We start from the raw sequence: 19,104 nt of genomic DNA, 5'->3' as shown, positions 1-19,104 counted from the left end.
AAGCCAACTCCAATGCCTTCACTCAAATTGTATTGAGGAGTGGGCGAGTGAAGTTGTGCATGTTTTCTGGATTTTGTAATAAATGTGACCTTTTGGTCCACACTAGGTCCAAACAAATCTTAATGTTGGAAAGATAGTAATTTGACAAATAACCATAAAATGAGGTTGACAAAATATTTCCGAAACCACAGGTGAAGGTAAGGCCCTATGAGTTGGTCTTAATTAGACACCAAAATCCTTTTGCATGGAAAAAAAATGAGGTCGTCGGGAGGGGAGAGGAAAAGGAGGTTCTATGAAAACGTTTTTAGTAAAGGAAAGGAACAAAAGAGAAAAAAAAAAGGAAAAAAAAATTATTTTACATGTTTGGTTTAACTTCTCTTTCCTCCCAAAATTTCTTCAATTTTGGGAGGAAAAGGAAATGAAAATTTTGAAAAGAGGAACTCCTTCCACCTCATTCCATTTCCTATCACTTATAATATTATATTTGAACCAAATATTGGAAACTAAAACATTTCCATTCTAACTTCTTTATTTTCCTTCCAAATCTTTTCTACCAAACAAGCTCAGCAATATTTTCCAAGTACCGGCGAGCTCAACTAGAATTTCTATTCCGAGTAGTCAATTCAAAATGAGCATACTACACTCTCGTCAATGGAAACCTGTCATACAAAATGAGCTCTTTGCTCTTATAGTAGTTCCGGAATAATACTCAGATATGAAACTTCATAACCTATAACGAAAACAATCAACAGCTATAATCAAGTCAATTCAAACTTATTTCTTTTCTTAGTAAACTTTAGTCACTTTGCTTCGAGAAACAATCAGACAATCACCATTCTGTGACATGATCGGTCAACAGAATCAATCTAATCTATCCTCGAGTCCAAGCTATTACTCTCACCACTAAGATACGACGACAATCTTGTAGATATCAGTTTGTCCTACATCTGATACCTTCTTTATAACCATCATGCCAACTAGTATAACTGGTTGGAGTAACTAAAGATTAGCTCCTTGTTATTGTGGACGCAATTTGCTGTAAGAATCAGCAGCTTTGGATAATGACTGTATTGATACTGAATATCCTGGACCCATCTGTGCATGAAGCAAAAAAAATCCATCATTGATCAAGTAAAAACTAACATCACTTGCAGCATTGCTAGAGAGCTTAAGTGAATAAGAGGTTACTAAGAACATATACAATTCTTGTCTACAACCAACTTCTGCAGTGGCACCAGCCACCAGACTACTACAGTAAAGGAAAACCATATGTTCTCCAAGCGTAGATCAGGCATAACAGCAGAAACGAATTGCAGAATATCCCATCATTTACCAATTACAAAAGAAACAAGCTATATCTGATACTATTTCCTGCTCTCTCCAACCTGTTTCAGACAGCTGTATCAGCCAATGGCCAACAGACAATGGTTTTTCATGTAATTCTACAAAAAGATCCATGTAAGAACCTGACTTAGCAAAATCGCAAGTCAGGTTACTCAGTTCTCCATTGTCTTGCACACAAAATACATCATACAATAACTCACATCATCCTGAAATTTTAATGCTATCGTTCCAAGGAGCAAAAACAGCTACCTTCTGAAACTGAGACCCGATTCAAACCCCAAAAGATGATCCAAACTCAATCCGAAATAAACAGAACCAAACCGAAACCGATGCGAAATTAATGTGACCCAATATTAATCCGATATCCAAAGTGACCCGAACCAAATCAACCCGAATTCTTTTAGAACTGAACCAACCCGAATAATTCGACATGTAAATTGTACAACTTTTTAGTTCTATTGGTTTTTACTATGAACCGTTAAGATATGTATTAGATATATGTTTTAGATTTTCGTATTGACGCATAATTATTTATCAAAAAAAATAGACATAATCATGCATTGGACAGCCAAAGAACCAAACCAAATCCGAGACCTAAATGGACTCGAACCGACTTTCACCCTATCCAAAATGATCCAAAAGCCTGACCCTATACCCGAACCGACCTGAATAATTCAATAACCCAATCAAAAACGAAACCAAATGGACCTAAATCAACCAGAAACTGATCAGAAATCAAGCAGGCCCGAAATGTCCTGAGCCAAACGACCCCATTTTAGGTCTACTCAGAGATAGCTATCTACTCCCTTCATCCTAATTTGTTTGCAAGGTTGTGATATTTCACCAACTTTTGAGGCTAAGTACTGAGATATTGAGCACTAATTCAACAGTGCACACAAACAATTGCTAAACTTTGACAGTATACTCTAAAATCGATCTCACAAAATTCTTTTTAAATATTGAAAGCTTGGAATTAACCGTTCTGTAACGGATTTTGGATTTGTCGTTCCGTGAAATCCCATTACCGAACGCCATAATAAAAATCACATACTTCTCACCGCGTTGTCAGGCCTATACTAGGTTGGGTATGTTTTATAAGATTCCTTGTATTGTCACATAGAAACACTCACATGTCCCTAAAATATCATCATCTTACCAATTCTCCCGAGTTTCATTTTTCCAGAATTAGTATGCTATAATCTCGTCATCATCTCACTTTCTCACCCTTCATTTCCCTTGGTCACCAGCAAATCATCGGCGACAATACCTACGAACTGAACAACCATCGTCGTCAAAACTCATCGGCAACATCTACTAAGGAGATGGCGAAGTGGTGTAGGAAGAAAGTTGGGCAGAGAAGGACAAACACAATTTGTCACCCAATATGATGAAGTCATTCAAAGAAGATGCACATTCCAAAAGATTAAGAAAGTGCTATTAGCCATGTGGGAAGGTGAAGTTCACAACATTGAAGGAAAAGATATGAACAGTGAGTCTTATGAGGATCAGGAATCAATCAAAATAACTGGAGGTGTCCGAAATCAATGCGCACGAACTCTTACCCTGACCCACCCCCGGTGTTTTGTGTGCTTGTCCAATAATGACCGATCCTCCCAAATAACCAGGCATAGTATCAATGGTCAATATGAACCTCAAAACTTTCAAAAAAAGAAAAAGGCAAAGCTTTCCGGAAAAAAGGGATTAGGAAACTGCCAGAAACTTGATTCTCTTAAGTCTTAACCCTTGGGGTTCATTTGCATATCAAAGCTTTAACATAGCAAGGAAATAATTAGTAATCATGATCTCGGAGAAACTCAGAGAGAGTAAGAGAATGAGTTAGTTTGTGCTACACCTGAAATCTGAAACTATCCCCCCCCCCCCCCACCCTCCTCCCAAAGAGATCAATGAGAGTGCATATAGGCACTGGAGCATTGATGGTACTGTACGATACATGTGATACGAAAGTGCATAGCATATGACATATAAACTCATAAAGGAGCCATTACAGTACAGATAACTTCGAACTCACCGTGCTACAAAGATGGAAAGAATTCACATAGCCAGCATACTTTGAAGCTGCAGAAATACAAAAGCTTGAAATTGTCAGTCATGACATGCAAATTTATAGAACAGATCAGTAAAAGAAGTTGTAGTGATATAGTTGTCATACAATAATCCTTGAAACAGTCAGAAGGAGACAACATCACAAAATGACTGTACAGTAGAAAAGGCATCCACCATGCAGAAAAGAACAGGAGACTATGAGCATTATTAAGATGGAGAAAAGGAGTTGCAAAAATTGGACAAAACCAATTCATACATACTTGTGACCCTTCCATCTCTAAGGACATGGCAGACTTATTAGTTTTCTCTAAAACAATTCATACTTGTGAGTTTATGATCCTTGTATTATTGGATTTTACTAGTCCTTATTGAAAATAGAACTTATTCATCAATCGGAAGCCATACAATATCTATGATAGAACTCAAATCAATCAAATAAATTCATTTCAAATTAACTAAAGTTTCCCTTCAACTGAACTAGGATCATTTTATATCAATTCTAACAATTCTCCATTGCCTCGCTCATTTCGCCGTTGCATAGAGTCTTCCACTAGAGGACCTATCGATCTATATCAGATATGAAGTTGATTTGATCATATTTATTGATTGTAGACTAGGAACTGAGATTTGCTACGACACCATATAAATCTCCATCAACGAATCAATATTTAGTAGGCCACTGACATAAAAAGCTCGACTAAACATAACTCCGACGTATAGGGAGACAAACTAACAATAAAAATCTCATACTACACTTATAACGTGTAGATTTATTGAAACTCAAAGACACCAACTGAATTAAACAAAGAAAAAGGCTTTTAATATAGCTTTTCTTGTATCCCTCTACATCATTTGTCCTCTGTCCCAAAAAACTGTGGCGAACTACTAAGCTTAATATAAACTAAAAAAGGTAATTTCTTTGGTCAAGGTTAGGGTGCCAAATAGGTTTATCTACGAAGTTGAGAATGGGTGCATCCGTGTATCCATGCATAAAATGAAGGAGAATAGTGGACCAGATTTAAAGCCAATTAGTGCCCACAAACGGATCTCCTAGAGGGAAAATGATCTTTGAACAAAGTGATCTACAGTAAATATAGGTTCCAGATGAAAGTATAGGACATTTTAGAAGAACTAGGTTCTTTTCATGCAAAATCCATGGAGGTTAGGATAAATCAAGTTATACTGAAAACTGAGAGTTGAGGCAAAACCCTTTTTTAACTCTTTCCTTGCATCTTTATAGGATAGCCTTTCCTTCTAATGCTCCTTTTTTCTTGGTAAGAACTTCAGTATTGTAAGAGTCTCCACCTGAGGAGAAATTCTCAAGATTGACAATTGAAGTAACTCATCAGTCACTTTTTAGTTATTCTGGACTCTCTAGTTACACCGAAATAAGGGTTGGACTGAAATTCTCAACCCCCCCTCCCCCCCCCCTCCCCCCTTAATCTTTTATTATATCTATCGTTGCCTAAACTTATAGTCCATGTACTAATGCATTCCCAGTAACAACTTAAAGTCTAGCATAAGGTAAAAGCACTTGTATGAAATCAATATTGATGCCAACTTGCAGATTTGAGGAGTAAATGTCCATTTCATTTGGGGGGCTGGGAGAACACTCCCTTTGCATTATGAGGGGCGTGCAATTTTGCTTTGGGAACAATATGTACTCCACAGCTACAATTCCTAGAGAATTTATAGGTGAAGTATATCGTTTATGGGCTTTAGCACAGATAAGGAAAGAAAATTTTAAGCAAAGTGCTTATATGATAGAAAATCAGTTTCTAATGGACTAAAAATAATTATACATTATTGCCAAAATGCCAACAGATTAAAATTGTGGTTATTCAAAATCGGAAACGTCAAGTATTCCCAAGATAGAAAAAGAAAAAGAGCCTGTATCATAGCGTAAATTCCTTTAATAGGTCAAAATGCCGCAGCACATTTGCATTAGAAAACAAAACTAAATAAATGAAAGAGAAATAAATATATATGAAATAGGGCAATAGGAGTCTGTCACGTCCTTGTTACCGCATACATCGCTGTTTCATGGAAGATGCTGAAGATCTCAATCCTTATAAAGAAAGAGATTATGCAATGTCATTTGTACGCTATTTTGCAAAGGCAAGAAGATACCTCTCAAGCATATTAGCTCGGCCTCTACGCATTAATATCTTTGACGTATCTCCTCATTGATATAATATTACACTAGTGATGTTATGGTTTTATATAGAGTTTTTCCCCCTACTTATAAGCTAAAGTGTGTGTCAATAGTGCTCTTAAGAACCATTTTATGCTAACTTTCTCCGTCTAGTTGTGGTTTTCTATTTTGTGATGATTTGTAGGTCTTCGGAAACTATTTCCCTATTTTGTGCTGCTTTATATCTACCACAGTCGACTAGAGAGGTTCATGAGCACACTTTCAGGGGGCCCTTGGACAAAAGAAGATTTTACCCATGTCCTGCACCTTATTTGGGCTGGTGGAAGGATAATTGATTCGAGGGGATGAACTCTATTTGATTGGGAGTTATATGCTTAAGGGGACACGATCACAGATTCAATATAATATTCCCCACCATGTTTCACTGCAATTAGAGTGTATTGCTACCACCTTCCCCAAGCGTCGACCGGACGACACCTTTTCCTGCCATAGCATTGTCAATGGAAGGTTGGTGACCCTTTTTGCTCGCAAAATTACGGGTTTTGTTGAGACTCCTTATCAGCTTGCCTTAGGAACTAACCTCCTAAAGTATGCCTATCTAGACCACCTTCGCTGGTTAGAGAGAGTTGGCGGGGACAAATATTAGTGGCGCATAAACAATATGCGTTCCATTAAGCTGACTAGTCCTGTGACAAAAAATAAGAACCGAGCAACCCCATTATCACCTCCCCATTGCGGGAGATGATTTCCCCCCCTCCCCTCCCCCATATTTTGCGGCTCCTTTTGATTTTCAGGGAATGATGAGAATGCTACCGCGGATGGAGTTAGGCATTACCGTCAACTCCGGAGCATTAGCCAGCTACGTTAGCCAGCTATATACCCCATGTACGATGAATACTACATGATTCATCGAATCGCTGAGACACATCACCACCCGTCATGGTGCACTTGAGTTACAGCCATCCAGGATCCACTAGTGGGGTTGGCATGGAGGAGGATGATTAATGGGGAGAGTGGTGATGATGATGCGAGTGATGATGATGATGGTGACGAGACTTACATGGACGACTGTTGTCCATGTCCTTTACTTTCCCTTGTTGCAATAATACCACTGCCAAATTCAGCTTAGGGGAGGAATTCTGTAAGTTTTTCTCTCTCATTTACTGCTTTCTAGTTTAGTTACGTTAGTTTAATTGCTTGTAAAAAATGAGAAATCACAAAAATATACTGAAAAAATACCAAAAATACGAGTCGGATATGGATTGGATTGATTGCTTTCCTATGTCGCGCTTTGAAAAAAATGATTTAAATCACTATATCGGATAATAGGCCATTTGTGATTGTGATATTGTGATGTGATATCTAATTGCCTTGCTCTTGAGTGGATTTTTTATGGTAATGCGCCTAGGGTTGTAAGTGGACTGCGAAAAATCCAGAGTCCAATCCAATCCAAACTTGTCGAATTGGACAGGACTGAAATCTTTTGGACTGGACTTGGACTCAATTTTTCGAGTCCAAATATTTTCGGACTGGATTTGGACACACCCTTTTGGAGTCCAATAGTCCAGTCCAATCCAAAAATATATTTATAGATAATATACATTTAATATTTATATATATAATATATATATATTTAATATTTATATATCTGATAAAAAACACGTACATGACTTTTTTTTATGGAATGGATATAATGAGCTAAAATTTTCGAATTCAATTATGAGACAACGTTGTAAACAATTGAATCTAAACCGGGGAAAGAAAATAATATAATAATAATCGAACTGGACTAGATTCGGACTCAAGAAAAAATCATCAGACCAGACTGGACTCAAAATATATTTAGATCGGACTTGGATTCAATTTCTCGAGTCCAAAAAAACTTTGTACTGGATTTGGATTTGGCAAAGTCCAGTGCAATCCACTTACTTTGACTGCATGCATGAACTGGTTAGACTATGAGGATTCATTCTTGCCTATGGATTTATATCTATATTCAATCTATTCTTGTGTGTTAGTTACTCGTATCATTATGATCTTGATTTTGGCAATGTAGTCGTTGATCTCTGGTGACTTTCGACATGTGTTGTGATAGAATCGTTCCTTTGTTTAGTTTTTGAGCCTCTTGACCCTTTTTTATAATGATTTTTGTCCCAAACCTAACTTGAGGGAGCATTCGCTAGGTTGATACTATGATGTGTGGTTGATTCTATTAGTTGGGAATAATATCTATGTTGGTACAAAGAAAAAGAAAAAATAAAGTGAAAAGAAAAAGAAAAAATAAAGTGAAAAGAAAAAGTAATAGTGAAAAATCTCTATGATCTTCACTCATAAAACTTCAAAAAGTGTTCAAAATTATACCGAAAGAGACGATTATTAGTTGGTCTGTGAGGCTTAAAAGTTGGTTATTGTTTTGGTCATGTTGTTGATGCCAAGAGTTGTTTCTGCCACATCTAGCCTTGTTACTAGTGTTTTTTTCCTCCACTTTTCTTGGCTTTTCCACCACATTCCCTTAATAATTTCCTTATCTCTACCCAAGTCACATTACAACCCTCAAGCACGTGTTTGATTGTTTATTGAATCAATACTAAGTCAATTTGCCAAAGTTAAAAACTAAGTTTGTTATTTGAGTCGAACTGATTAGGATGAGCGATATTATACTTTTCTAAACACGAGTGTGAGTGCGAAGGCATATTATTTTTGGGTTGATGAGCGTTCAGGAACATATTATACATATTATGCCTGCCACAAAATTGAGAGGAGTGACACGTCGGTGAGCACCTTTTTCAAGATTCGCATGTGATTTAAGGCAGTTGCATTTGATTGTTTGCTTGGGTGATTGATGGTCCTTGGATTTTGCTTGCTTGAAGGATTTTGAGTTTTGAAAATGTTTGAGCCTCAATTTCTTGTCTCAGGGGTGAAGCAATTATGTTCATGTTCATGTTCATGTTCATGTTCATGTTCATGTTCATGTTCATGTTGTGCTTTGCTTGGGAACAAGCAAAGGTATAGCTTGGGGGAGTTTTTATATAGAGTTTTTCACCCTACTTATGCGCTAAAGTGTGTGTCAATGGTGCTCTTAGGAGCCATTTTATGCTAACTTTCTCCATCTCGTTGTGATTTTCTATTTTGTGATGATTTGTAGGTTTTAGGGAACTATTTCCTATTTTTTGTGGCTTTATGCTTTATGTCTACCAGAGGTTCATGAGCACATATGATGAGTTTCGATGTCCCGATGCCACTTTTCGGGGCCTTTGGACAAAAGAAGATATGAAGACTTGGCACCTACAGCCACGAAGCGAAGCCAAGCCCGATCCCATCGGGCGTCAACAATTGCCAGCAAGGGATTTTATTGCAGTCCCTATCCCTATCGTAGTTCACTGATGTGGCCCGATCGGGCTGTCGAGCCTGATCGTATCGGACGCTAGTTTCCCCTACTGAGTGTTAGTTTCCGAGACGAACTGTTGAGCCCGATTTCATCGAGCGGGTTAGGCACGATCGGGTATTGTCCCGACTTTCCTATTTTTTATATTTTTCGAGCTAGTTTTGTATGACTTATCCTATCTATTTAAGGGTTAGCCGTTAGTATAAATTGAAAAAGGGGTATATGGCCGAAACACCTTATATTTTCCTAATTTTCTCTATAGATTCACAAACCCTATTTATTGCTTTTCTCTTTGGATTCAGGATTTCACCTTTGGATTATTTACAAGTTTCAATATAATTCTTCAATTTGGTAATCTTTTCTATTGCTTTCTCTATTATTGCTTAGATCAATTTCATAATTATTTGCAATTATTCGAAGTATGAATTCTTATATTGATATTGTTATTGCTTTCATAAATATGAGTGAGTAGTCCTCTTTCTATGGTTGTGGGGATCTATGTATGCAATGAGGGATTGATAGATTACCTTAATTGCCTTTTATTTCAATTGTTTCCTATGGTGGAATCGTTCATGCTAGATTTATAAATTAGGCCTGATTTGTATTTCTACTATCGCAACACTAAATCTGCTTCGAGAGGAGAGATATTGTATAGGCTTTCGATCATTAGGCAAAATGATCCTTCATCATGCGAGAGCGGCTAGGTGATCTTTGAGGGAGGTAATGTTTGAGAGAAATTGCACGTGCCCTAGATAAATTGACTTATTAGATAGTTATTATTAGTAGAGAGACCTCTAAATTTATTTTTGATAGTACGCGACTGATGTGTCAACTAGTCCTCCAAAAAAAAGTGCATGCAATGGGGGACAAGTTGTCCTCAATCACAAGCAAATATCACTACAACCTCTTAAATCAAGTATTTAAAATCCCCAACTAACAAATATCATTTAAAGAAAACAAAAGCCAGTAGCATAACATCTTTATGATCTCATAGCATCAATAGACCAACATACTTCCTCCAATCTAACATAAGTCAGTAGCATAATATCTTTATGATTTCATAACATCAATAGACCTACAAACTTCCTTCAATCTAAGATAAGTCGAACACCTTCCTTTCGAAGAAGTGGTAAAACAATTGCAACCTTCCCTTATTTGGCTAATGGGTTCTCTCTATCTCTCTCGCCTCGTCATATAAGTTTCTTTTTTTTTCTTCTCTTTTTCTCTCTCCCCCATCTCATGAAATTCTTAAATAATGTGCTTCCCCCACCCCCAATATTGCAACTATTTAGGATGGAGAAAGTAGTAGATACCACAAGTTTAAAAGCCATAAATGATAATCTACTACACAACAAGTCAATTGACTCTTAAGTATATGCTATCATGTAGTAGAACTTAGCTCATTTTTCCAATTATGATGCATGTGGCCCTAGTATCCAATAAAATCTCTTATTGTAGAATTCTCATCATGCAACTTTAGAATAGAGTTTAGGACAAAATGAAAAGACCAAATGGGCAGATTCTGTGCTGAATGGCATGGAAGGCCTATCATGCTCATACCACTTGATCCCTTAAATATGTTCCATTTCTACAGGAAAACTATAGAGCAACCCCACCCACTGTAATCAAGGAAACAAGAAATATATACAGACACAACCTCACGGCTCACCATATTCAAAGGGATTGACTAATATATCATTCAGCCCTGATGTCCCCTCCCTATCCTAGAGGGACAAAGAAGGGGAAGAGGAGGAAAAAGGAAGAACGATATTAAAGAAAAAGGGGGAGAAAAGGAGGGCAGGGAGATGTGCACACAAGAAATACAATGCAAAAACAAGGAGAGTTGGTAGCTTACTCTTCTTTAATCCTGCAGGCTTTGCAAGCAAAAGAGCATTCACAAACGCACCAACATTCTCACGCAACGCCTCTTCTGCAAAACTCACCTGTGCATCACAGCCTCTTAGATGAGAAAATATCTTGAAATATATTTTAATACAAATGTAGTTGCAAGAAGAAAAAGGAGTGTACAAATATTCACGGCGCAAAGTAGCCAGCATACCTTCCCCAGTCCCACATGAACAATGGCATCCTTCATTCTGAAATCAAGTAATCCCTGCTTTGCCTCTTTTACTGCTTCAGCAACATTGTTGGTCACAGTACCTCTCTACAAATTTGTGTAACACTACATGAACTTGAACTATAAGATAACGACATGATACATTACAATGTATGAATGATATCTACCTTCGCATTAGGTGTTAGGCCACGGAGAACTCTGCCTATTTTCTGGAAAAAGAAATTTATTATTGTTAAAATATAATCTTATCTTCTAAATTCTTTAAGATGAGCCAAATAAATTTCTTACTGTTACACGCTGCATCATTGAATGAGTCGCTATACATTTGTCAAAATTCATCTTGCCACCTGCAGAGAATTGAAGATGAGGTATTGATCGGACAAAGCTCATATGGAAATTGGTTCCAATAAACAAGAAACAGACAAACGGAACATTCGCATATAAGAAACCTTAAACTAAAATTTCAATCACTACAAATGTTTAAACATCTTATTTTGTCATAAAAGAATAGGATAAGCTGTGATACGAAATTTATCAAGTAAAATTGAAACAAAATAGTTAAAGCACTTAAATCACAATAATAATGATGTGAAATTTTCCAATATGCGAGATCGTTAGACACCATTAGAGAAAATTGAATCAAGTTACAACAAGGGTATAGACGACAAGGAGAGGTGAACAAAATAGTTTCCTTGGAAGCAAGATTTTATATTATGATGCTAGAAAGTATTTGATCAATTCTAATATCTATTGTACATTGTAGGTTGCAAATGTCCTATGGCTTTCAATTAATGAATGGATTCCTCATCAAGGGGATGCCAAACATGGATTCCTCATCAAGGGGATGCCAGAAAGTTACTTGGATCCTTGATTTTACCTCAAGTACACATGTCGGATGCTAGACACTTAATTTTGGGCCAACATCATGGAAAATTCAATATAGACACGTCGGATACTTGAACACAAACTTGTGTCAACACGAGTACCCGGGTGTGAGTAATATAGTCCGTAATATCAAGCAATGCCCGCAAACCAATGCTGAATTAGTTGCAGACTACTTTAGATAGATGCCATTTTTAACAGAACATATCAAAGACATAAATCTTCATCTCCTATTGCAACTCCTTAAGTGACTATATTTTTTTGCATCATGACGGAAAACCATCTGTTCTTTTTAGTAGAGAATTTCGGGAATAACAAGGAGGCCGTTAGATTAAAGTAACGAATTATCAATCCCTTACTAGTTTTAATTTCCTCTATAAGCTCATCTGCTCCAACAATATCAGCTCCTGCAGCTCTGGCCTCCTCAGCTGCAGCTCCTTCAGCAAAAACAGCAACTTTGACAATCTAGTAGATGAGGTGGTTTATAGATCAATAATTTACAATCAGAATTTGTGAATACATGTAAGCAAGTGGTTCCATGTATTCAATTAAAGAGTACCTTGCCAGTGCCATGAGGAAGAACAACAGCACCACTAACACCCTACATTTTGGTAAAATGTAGCATTAGCACAAATCAATAGTACATTAGTACCAGTAGGCACCAAAACCAAAGCACTAACTCAACATTTTCAAGAGCGCCATATATTTAATCACCTATTATCAAGCTGGACAAAAAGAAATGTGTCTGAATTCAGGCCCATCATAACATGCAAGCTAGTCAGATACCTCTCCTGAAAGTTTAAATACTTGTTTCAGAACATGGGTTTGTCCTTGTTAATGTTCAAATTTCTATGCAGTAAAAAGATCATCTAACAACTTTTAAATCACAAAAGATTATGGGGGTGTTTGGCAATTAGAGTTTTGGAGCAAAAAAAGAGAGTTTTAAACCACTTTTAAAGTTTTTACTAGTCAAAAACTCTAAAAGGGGTGTTTGGTAGAAGAGAGTTTCGGAGACAGTTTTGGAATAAAAATTCTCAAAATGAATAAGCTCCTAATAAGAGCTTTTTCTTTAGACAATTAGGTAAAAGTATGTTCAATGATTTTTTTGCCTCTAATAAAAATATTATCCATATGTATTAAAATGTCTATAAATGTCATTTCATACAAACAAATGACAATAGCTTTTAGCAATCAGTTAATTATTACCAAACACATTTATAAAAAAAATTTGTCAAATCAACACTCAAATCTGTTCAACAAAAAGTTAAAACTCTAACAGTAAACTCTAAACTCTAACAGCTAAACTCTAAACTCTAAACTCTAAACTCTAAACTCTAACAGCTAAACATTAGCCAAATAGGGCCTATAGATTAACAAATGTAATTCCCAAACAATGAAGATTGATCTAGTGTTTAAAAAAGGCTCAAGGTGGCACACTCAGAGGTGTCCTAGAGCCTAGGTGCAAAGCGAAAGCATGAGGGGCACTTCTTAAAACTAAAGATTCTGTATAGCCCCTTAGTGCGCTTCATCAAGAACGCCTGAACCAGGCCTACCTAACCACTTGGACAGCAACGCCTTCCACTTCACTGACCATACGCCCCACAAGCGCGGCGTTTCAAGCACTGAATAGAGTATTTAAAACCAGTAAAGCACAACATTAACGCCTTATCCTAAATTATGTCATGAACATATTGTATCCGATCTAGAACAAAAGAAAACTGAAAATACCAAATCACTTCGGCGTCGATCAATGCCCAAATTAACATGTGCTTCCAGAGTCTCATCGAAATTCCTCTTAGCATTAGCCTGAAACAGATTGCAAAAAAATATTGGTAGATAAGTTTGAGAAAAAAGAAATTAATATGTCAAACAATGTTATCAATGTTGACTCTTACTAATAAGTAATAAGAATAAGAAAAATGTAGTAAACCTTGACTTGGAGAATGGCATCTTGAAGATCAAAAACCTTTGTATTGCCTTGATTCTTCTCCACCTTAATCAAACAAGGAAAAGGAAGTTCCTTCTCTTCCTCAACAACCTTAAAAACCCTCCGAATCAAACGATTATTATTGTCATCGATCCTTCTGGACTCTCGCCTTAGGTCGGTTCCCTCAACCTCCGAAACTACACGATCCTCGGGGAGTGGGGCCACCCGCTGGGAATACGAAACTTGTGATATTGACACTGATGAATCCTTCATGAAGCGAGCCTCGTCTCGCGTGAAATCCCTAGCAGAAAATGCGGCACCACCACCACTAGCAGCAGAAGAAGCACCATTTTCTGAGGTTTCGGGGGCTTTGGGTTTGGGAGCGTAGGAGACGGGTTCGATTTGTGGAGGTTGTGGGGGAGGTTGTGGAGGAGGCGTGGTGGTGTCGGAAGAGAAGAGGCGGCGATTGTGGTGGAGGAAGAGAGAGGAGATTTGAGAATGGGGGATGCGGCGACTGTTACAGAGGAAGTTTTTTAGGGGTGAAGCCGCCATTTTTGGTGGTTACTGGTGAAAATGAGTTTGTAAATTGTAAAACCCCAGAGTCTTTCAGGACGTAGGGGTTTTAGCGAAGCCAGATAAGTATTACAGTTGCATTCGAGCTATTTCTTTTATTTTTCGTTATTTGTTTTGGGGGTAAAATAAGTTTTATATCAAAGAGAAAAGAGTTTTTGTACAGTGAAAATCTCTCATAATATTTAGCTTAATTAAATTTATTTTTCTTCTAGGCTTTCGTAATCGTAACAATAATAAAAGAGGGGGTGTTCTTAATCAAACAAAACTCTCTGCTTCATGAGAGAGCTTGTTTGGTTAGGCTCAAATACCTGATTTTGTTTACTGCTTTGCTCCCAAATCAAAAGTCGTCCACATGATTTGCTTAATTTTTTGCCACCTAAATAAACTGGCCCACTTATTTGTTCAGGCTTATCTCTGCTTTTTTCCATTTTTGTTTGTCAGGTACCCCATAAATCAACATCCTCCAAAATTTATGTAGATATTAGGGTTTCATCCATCCACAAATTGAGAAGTACAAAGTCCAAGTGCAAACTCAAAGGTGAATTCTTCTACCTCTGTTTTTCCATTTTCATCTAATTTGCTTTACCATTGTCAATTTTGATTCTTCTTCGGTTTATTTTCTCCAACATAGCTAAGAGTTATAGATACTAAACAAAAAACTTTATAGTGAAATTCAATTAACCGAATTACAAAGATTCTTAGAAAAGGAATACTGATATTGAATTAAAATTGGTTGTACCCAAATAAGGGTCTGGTTCGACCAAAGCAAGTGTGGATGCAATTTTCACCACAAAAATAAAAACTTATTAAAGCACAGAATAATTAACAAAAATCAACAAAAAAATTAAAATAAGAACCCATGCATTGAAGTTCAAGAGAGGAGAGAGAAAAGGGGGGAAAAACCACGCATTGAGAGAGAGATACAATGAAGTTCAAGAGAGGAAAGAGAAAGGGGAAAAAACCCACCTATTGAGGAAGGAGAGCATGCGTGCTGAGCCTTTTATTGTGGACTTTTCTTTTAAAATAAATTCCAACTATCTCATAGTGGAAGTATAGGTGGTCATTATGCCCTTAAAATTCTCTCCATAATCAGATGGCTTCATAGTTTCATATTCGTATATATTGTGGACAAATAAATGCAAGTGGAGCTAGCTTTGAAGATGCGAACATTGGCGAGATAATGTTATCTTGCTAAGATATTTTGGCATGTATATATTAAAACTCCTGTATGTTCGTCTACCCATAACTCTACTTCCCAATATTTTCTATTTTCAAACACTTACAACATTATGCTCACAAATAACACTGCCCATAACGAATCCGTGCAGTATGCACGGGCATAGTCCACTAGTATTTTGGAAAGAGTGGAATGATATTATTTTCAATAACGCTTTATTTATAAATTCAGAATTCTTCATAAAGCACAATTTCTTTTCCAGGAATGGTTTATTCGCACAAAGCTTAATTCTTGTCAACTTACAGGTACACTATTCTCTTCCTCCTCCACTCATTCCTATTCGGCCCAACAACCTTCTTCAATCTTGGTTGTCTGGTCTCCACCACCTTCATCCACTTTCAAGCTCAATTTGATGACGCCGTTGCAAAGAAGTCAATCGCATCAAGAGTCATAATCCGCAACAACAGTGGAGACCTCATTCATGCACAGCCTTCAATTTAGGCACTGCACCAATTTTCGTTGCTGAAACAACAACTCTTCATAAAGGATTACACCTAGCTTTACACAACCACATTGAAAATCTGTAATACTCCGAATTTTCAGAAGTTATTTTACTATTTATTAAGGTTTAATATTATTTCCACTCAAAATTTATTTTATGATAATGCGATTTTATTTGATAATTATGTTTATTAAAATAATGATTTCATTTAGTTTTGATTTATTAACAAGTTTAGAATAAATCATTTATTTGTTTTATTGTTCATTTCATTATTTCTAAATTAATTAAAATTTTTACATTTGTTATGGGTATCCTTATACAAATCGTCTATTCATAATTGTCCATCCATTTTTAGCAATTCAAAGCCCAAATACCAAGTCCAAACCCATATGTATTTTAGCCAAAAAAAAGGAAAAGGAAAAGGAAAATGAAAACAAAACAAAACAAAAAGAAAACTGATCTTCATCATCTCCCTCCCTCCTCCTTCGTCTGGTTCACAGCACAAGAACCAAGAAAGACTCCAATTTCGTAGACAAGAAATATCAAGAGTGCTAATCTGTTCGTGAAGTTGACTTTTGGGCATGCGTCACGAGGTAATCTCCGATGTCCATCTAAACATGAATCCCGTTAGTGTAAAACGACTTGATTACATGATTATGTGCTTATAAACAATATTTTAAGTATGGATTATAATTATGAAGTATCGACCTAATGCGGATTATGAATACGAATGACAAAATGGACAGCGACTATGGATTTCGATTATGATTCATGACCATAGACGATGTACGATATGACAAAGATGTTTATTATAACGTTATTAAAATTGGTTAACATCATTTAATAATGTTATGATTATTATTCGTATATTATTATGATTATTATTATTATTATTATTATTATTATTGCTATTATTATTACTTTATTTCATTATGATTGTAACACCCCCGCCGACCCGAACCCTTTTTCCATTTCGGTAAAACTCGGGTTTTGGGGAAAACGAACCTACGAGGGTCCGACTCGACGGGGTGGTGCTACCGCCGCAATTATCTCCTTGGAAATAAATGCAAGGCTAAGTTACAACACACCATCTCACTTTCATTAATCATTACAACTTAAACAAATTGTTCATTAACATTACTAATTTATTAAAATGTTTCAGAGTTCCAGCGGAAGCTAATCAAATGCTAAGTGGATGACAACTCTAAATGATCTCCCTTTTGTTCCCCCGGTCGATCACCCACCTGCACAAATATATTGAAAAGAGACAAGAGAGACAAGCTCCCAAAAATCAGATAAACTGAGTAACTCCAACTCCATCCCGTAAAATACTTAAGTTGAAAATACTTTGTAAAATAATAGATTAATAGCTTTGAAAGTCATAACATATATACACACATATATACACTGAATAATCATAACATTACTTCCATTAATCCGGTTATTCAAGGAGAGGAAAGAGAACGCCAGTAAGCCGGGGAAACCCCCTGTAACCACTTACTTCAACATAGTAGGCCGGGGAAACCCCTGTAACCACCTACTTGTAGGGCGGGGAAACCCCCTGTAACCACCTACGAAAAATCACATTGGCCATAACAGAGTCCCTAGTGTGCACACCCCTTCTACTTGGATCACAACAAGATAGAAGGAAGACAGTAACAGAATAATCAGCATAGTAACCAGAGAACCTGTAGGGGCCGCTGAACCACTCATACAGGGCAACCTGTTCATCATTTCCCTCCGATATTTCACTTTACGTGATTAACATCTTTTAATTCACGTCGTCACATAAATCACATATACATTTACGTCATCTTATTCAGTTTACGTCATCTTATTCAGTTTACATCATCTTGTTCAACCAGTGTGAACATATTCAATCCATCATAATCTCAAGCCATTCATAGAGATTTCAATAACTCATTTCATATTCACAACCGTCACTTGAGTTCATTTATCACTTCAGATTTATAATCAACACAAGTTCTTATCAACTTCAACTTTCATAAGGTCTTAATATTAATAACGTAAATAATACTCATGATAATCATAATAATATAATAATAATAATAATAATAATAATAATAATAATAATAATAATAATAATAATAATAATAATAATAATAATAATAATAATAATAATAATGATAGTAATAATAATATCTATAATAATATCATAATAAAATTAACCGATTTTAATAACGTTATAATAACATCTATGTCATATCGTACATCGTCCATAGTCATGTTCATAATCGAAAATCCATAATCATTGTCCATTTGTCATTCGTATTCATAATCCACATTAAATCGATAATTCATAATTATAGTCCATACTTATAAATTTTATAAGCACATAATAATCACGTAATCAATTCGTTTTACGCTAACGGGATCTATGTTTAGATGGACATTGAAGATTACCTTGTGACGCGTGCCCAAAAGTTAAGTTCACGAACAGGTTAGCGCTCTTGATAATCCTCGTCTACGAAATCGGAGTCTACAATAAATATTAACGGGATCTAAGTTAGTTCCTAAATAACCCCTTTTTATATATGTATATAAAATAAACGATTTAAATAATTCAAATAACTTAAAGGAAATTCATAATTAGTTTAAGAGAGTTTATAAATCAAAGTAAATCATTTATGAAATCCTTTTAGGTAATGAAAGATTACTTCAACTTTATTTTTATTAACTTTAAACAATTATTTTAAACATAGAACTAACTTTATTTTACTTCCTATTCTAAATTAGAAAACTAGAAAACATTATCAAGTTATAAAAGATTAACTTGAACAAAAATATACTAACTTAATAAGATAAGCTAGTTTAGGAAATTTATGGTTTTAAAAATAGAAGTGAACAACATAATTAAAACCAATTTAAATTGAAGTAAGTTAAAAGAGAGAAGGGGGAAAAAGAGATTATAACATCAGTTTCTCAACAGAGAAACGAAACAGAGAGGGGGGGCGAAAGAAGGGCGAAACAGGGGAGATGGTGAGGGAGAAAAGTGGC

At 36.1% G+C, this 19,104-nt stretch overlaps 1 protein-coding gene across 1 annotated transcript; it reads right to left on the bottom strand.

Moving 5' to 3' along the window:
* Positions 1–643: 643 nt before the first annotated feature.
* Positions 644–14,523, bottom strand: LOC104901435 (uncharacterized). Its single transcript, XM_010689019.4, has 10 exons — positions 13,838–14,523; positions 13,636–13,713; positions 12,467–12,508; positions 12,267–12,372; positions 11,314–11,372; positions 11,193–11,234; positions 11,008–11,112; positions 10,804–10,891; positions 3,374–3,420; positions 644–1,095 (listed from the first exon to the last, which is right to left on the bottom strand). Exons 1-10 carry the CDS (start codon positions 14,384–14,386, stop codon positions 1,018–1,020), a joined length of 1,194 nt encoding a protein of 397 aa, XP_010687321.1. The 5' UTR covers positions 14,387–14,523; the 3' UTR covers positions 644–1,017.
* Positions 14,524–19,104: the final 4,581 nt, after the last annotated feature.

This window comes from Beta vulgaris, chromosome 8 (assembly GCF_026745355.1).
Source record: "Beta vulgaris subsp. vulgaris cultivar EL10 chromosome 8, EL10.2, whole genome shotgun sequence".
NCBI classification, from domain to species: Eukaryota; Viridiplantae; Streptophyta; class Magnoliopsida; order Caryophyllales; family Amaranthaceae; genus Beta; species Beta vulgaris.
Note: the sequence above shows the minus strand (reverse complement) of the source record. Positions and strands in the feature narration are given on the sequence as shown.

Bases quoted from the DNA above. Each gene is read 5' to 3' on its own strand.
- LOC104901435 (XM_010689019.4), bottom strand. From the start codon at position 14,386: ATGGCGGCTTCACCCCTAAAAAACTTCCTCTGTAACAGTCGCCGCATC. The intron at 13,714-13,837 runs GTTTACTACATT...AATCTGTTTCAG, and splicing joins ATGCCATTCTCCAAGTCAAG to GCTAATGCTAAGAGGAATTT. The intron at 11,235-11,313 runs GTAAGAAATTTA...TTCTTTTTCCAG, and splicing joins CAATGATGCAGCGTGTAACA to AAAATAGGCAGAGTTCTCCG.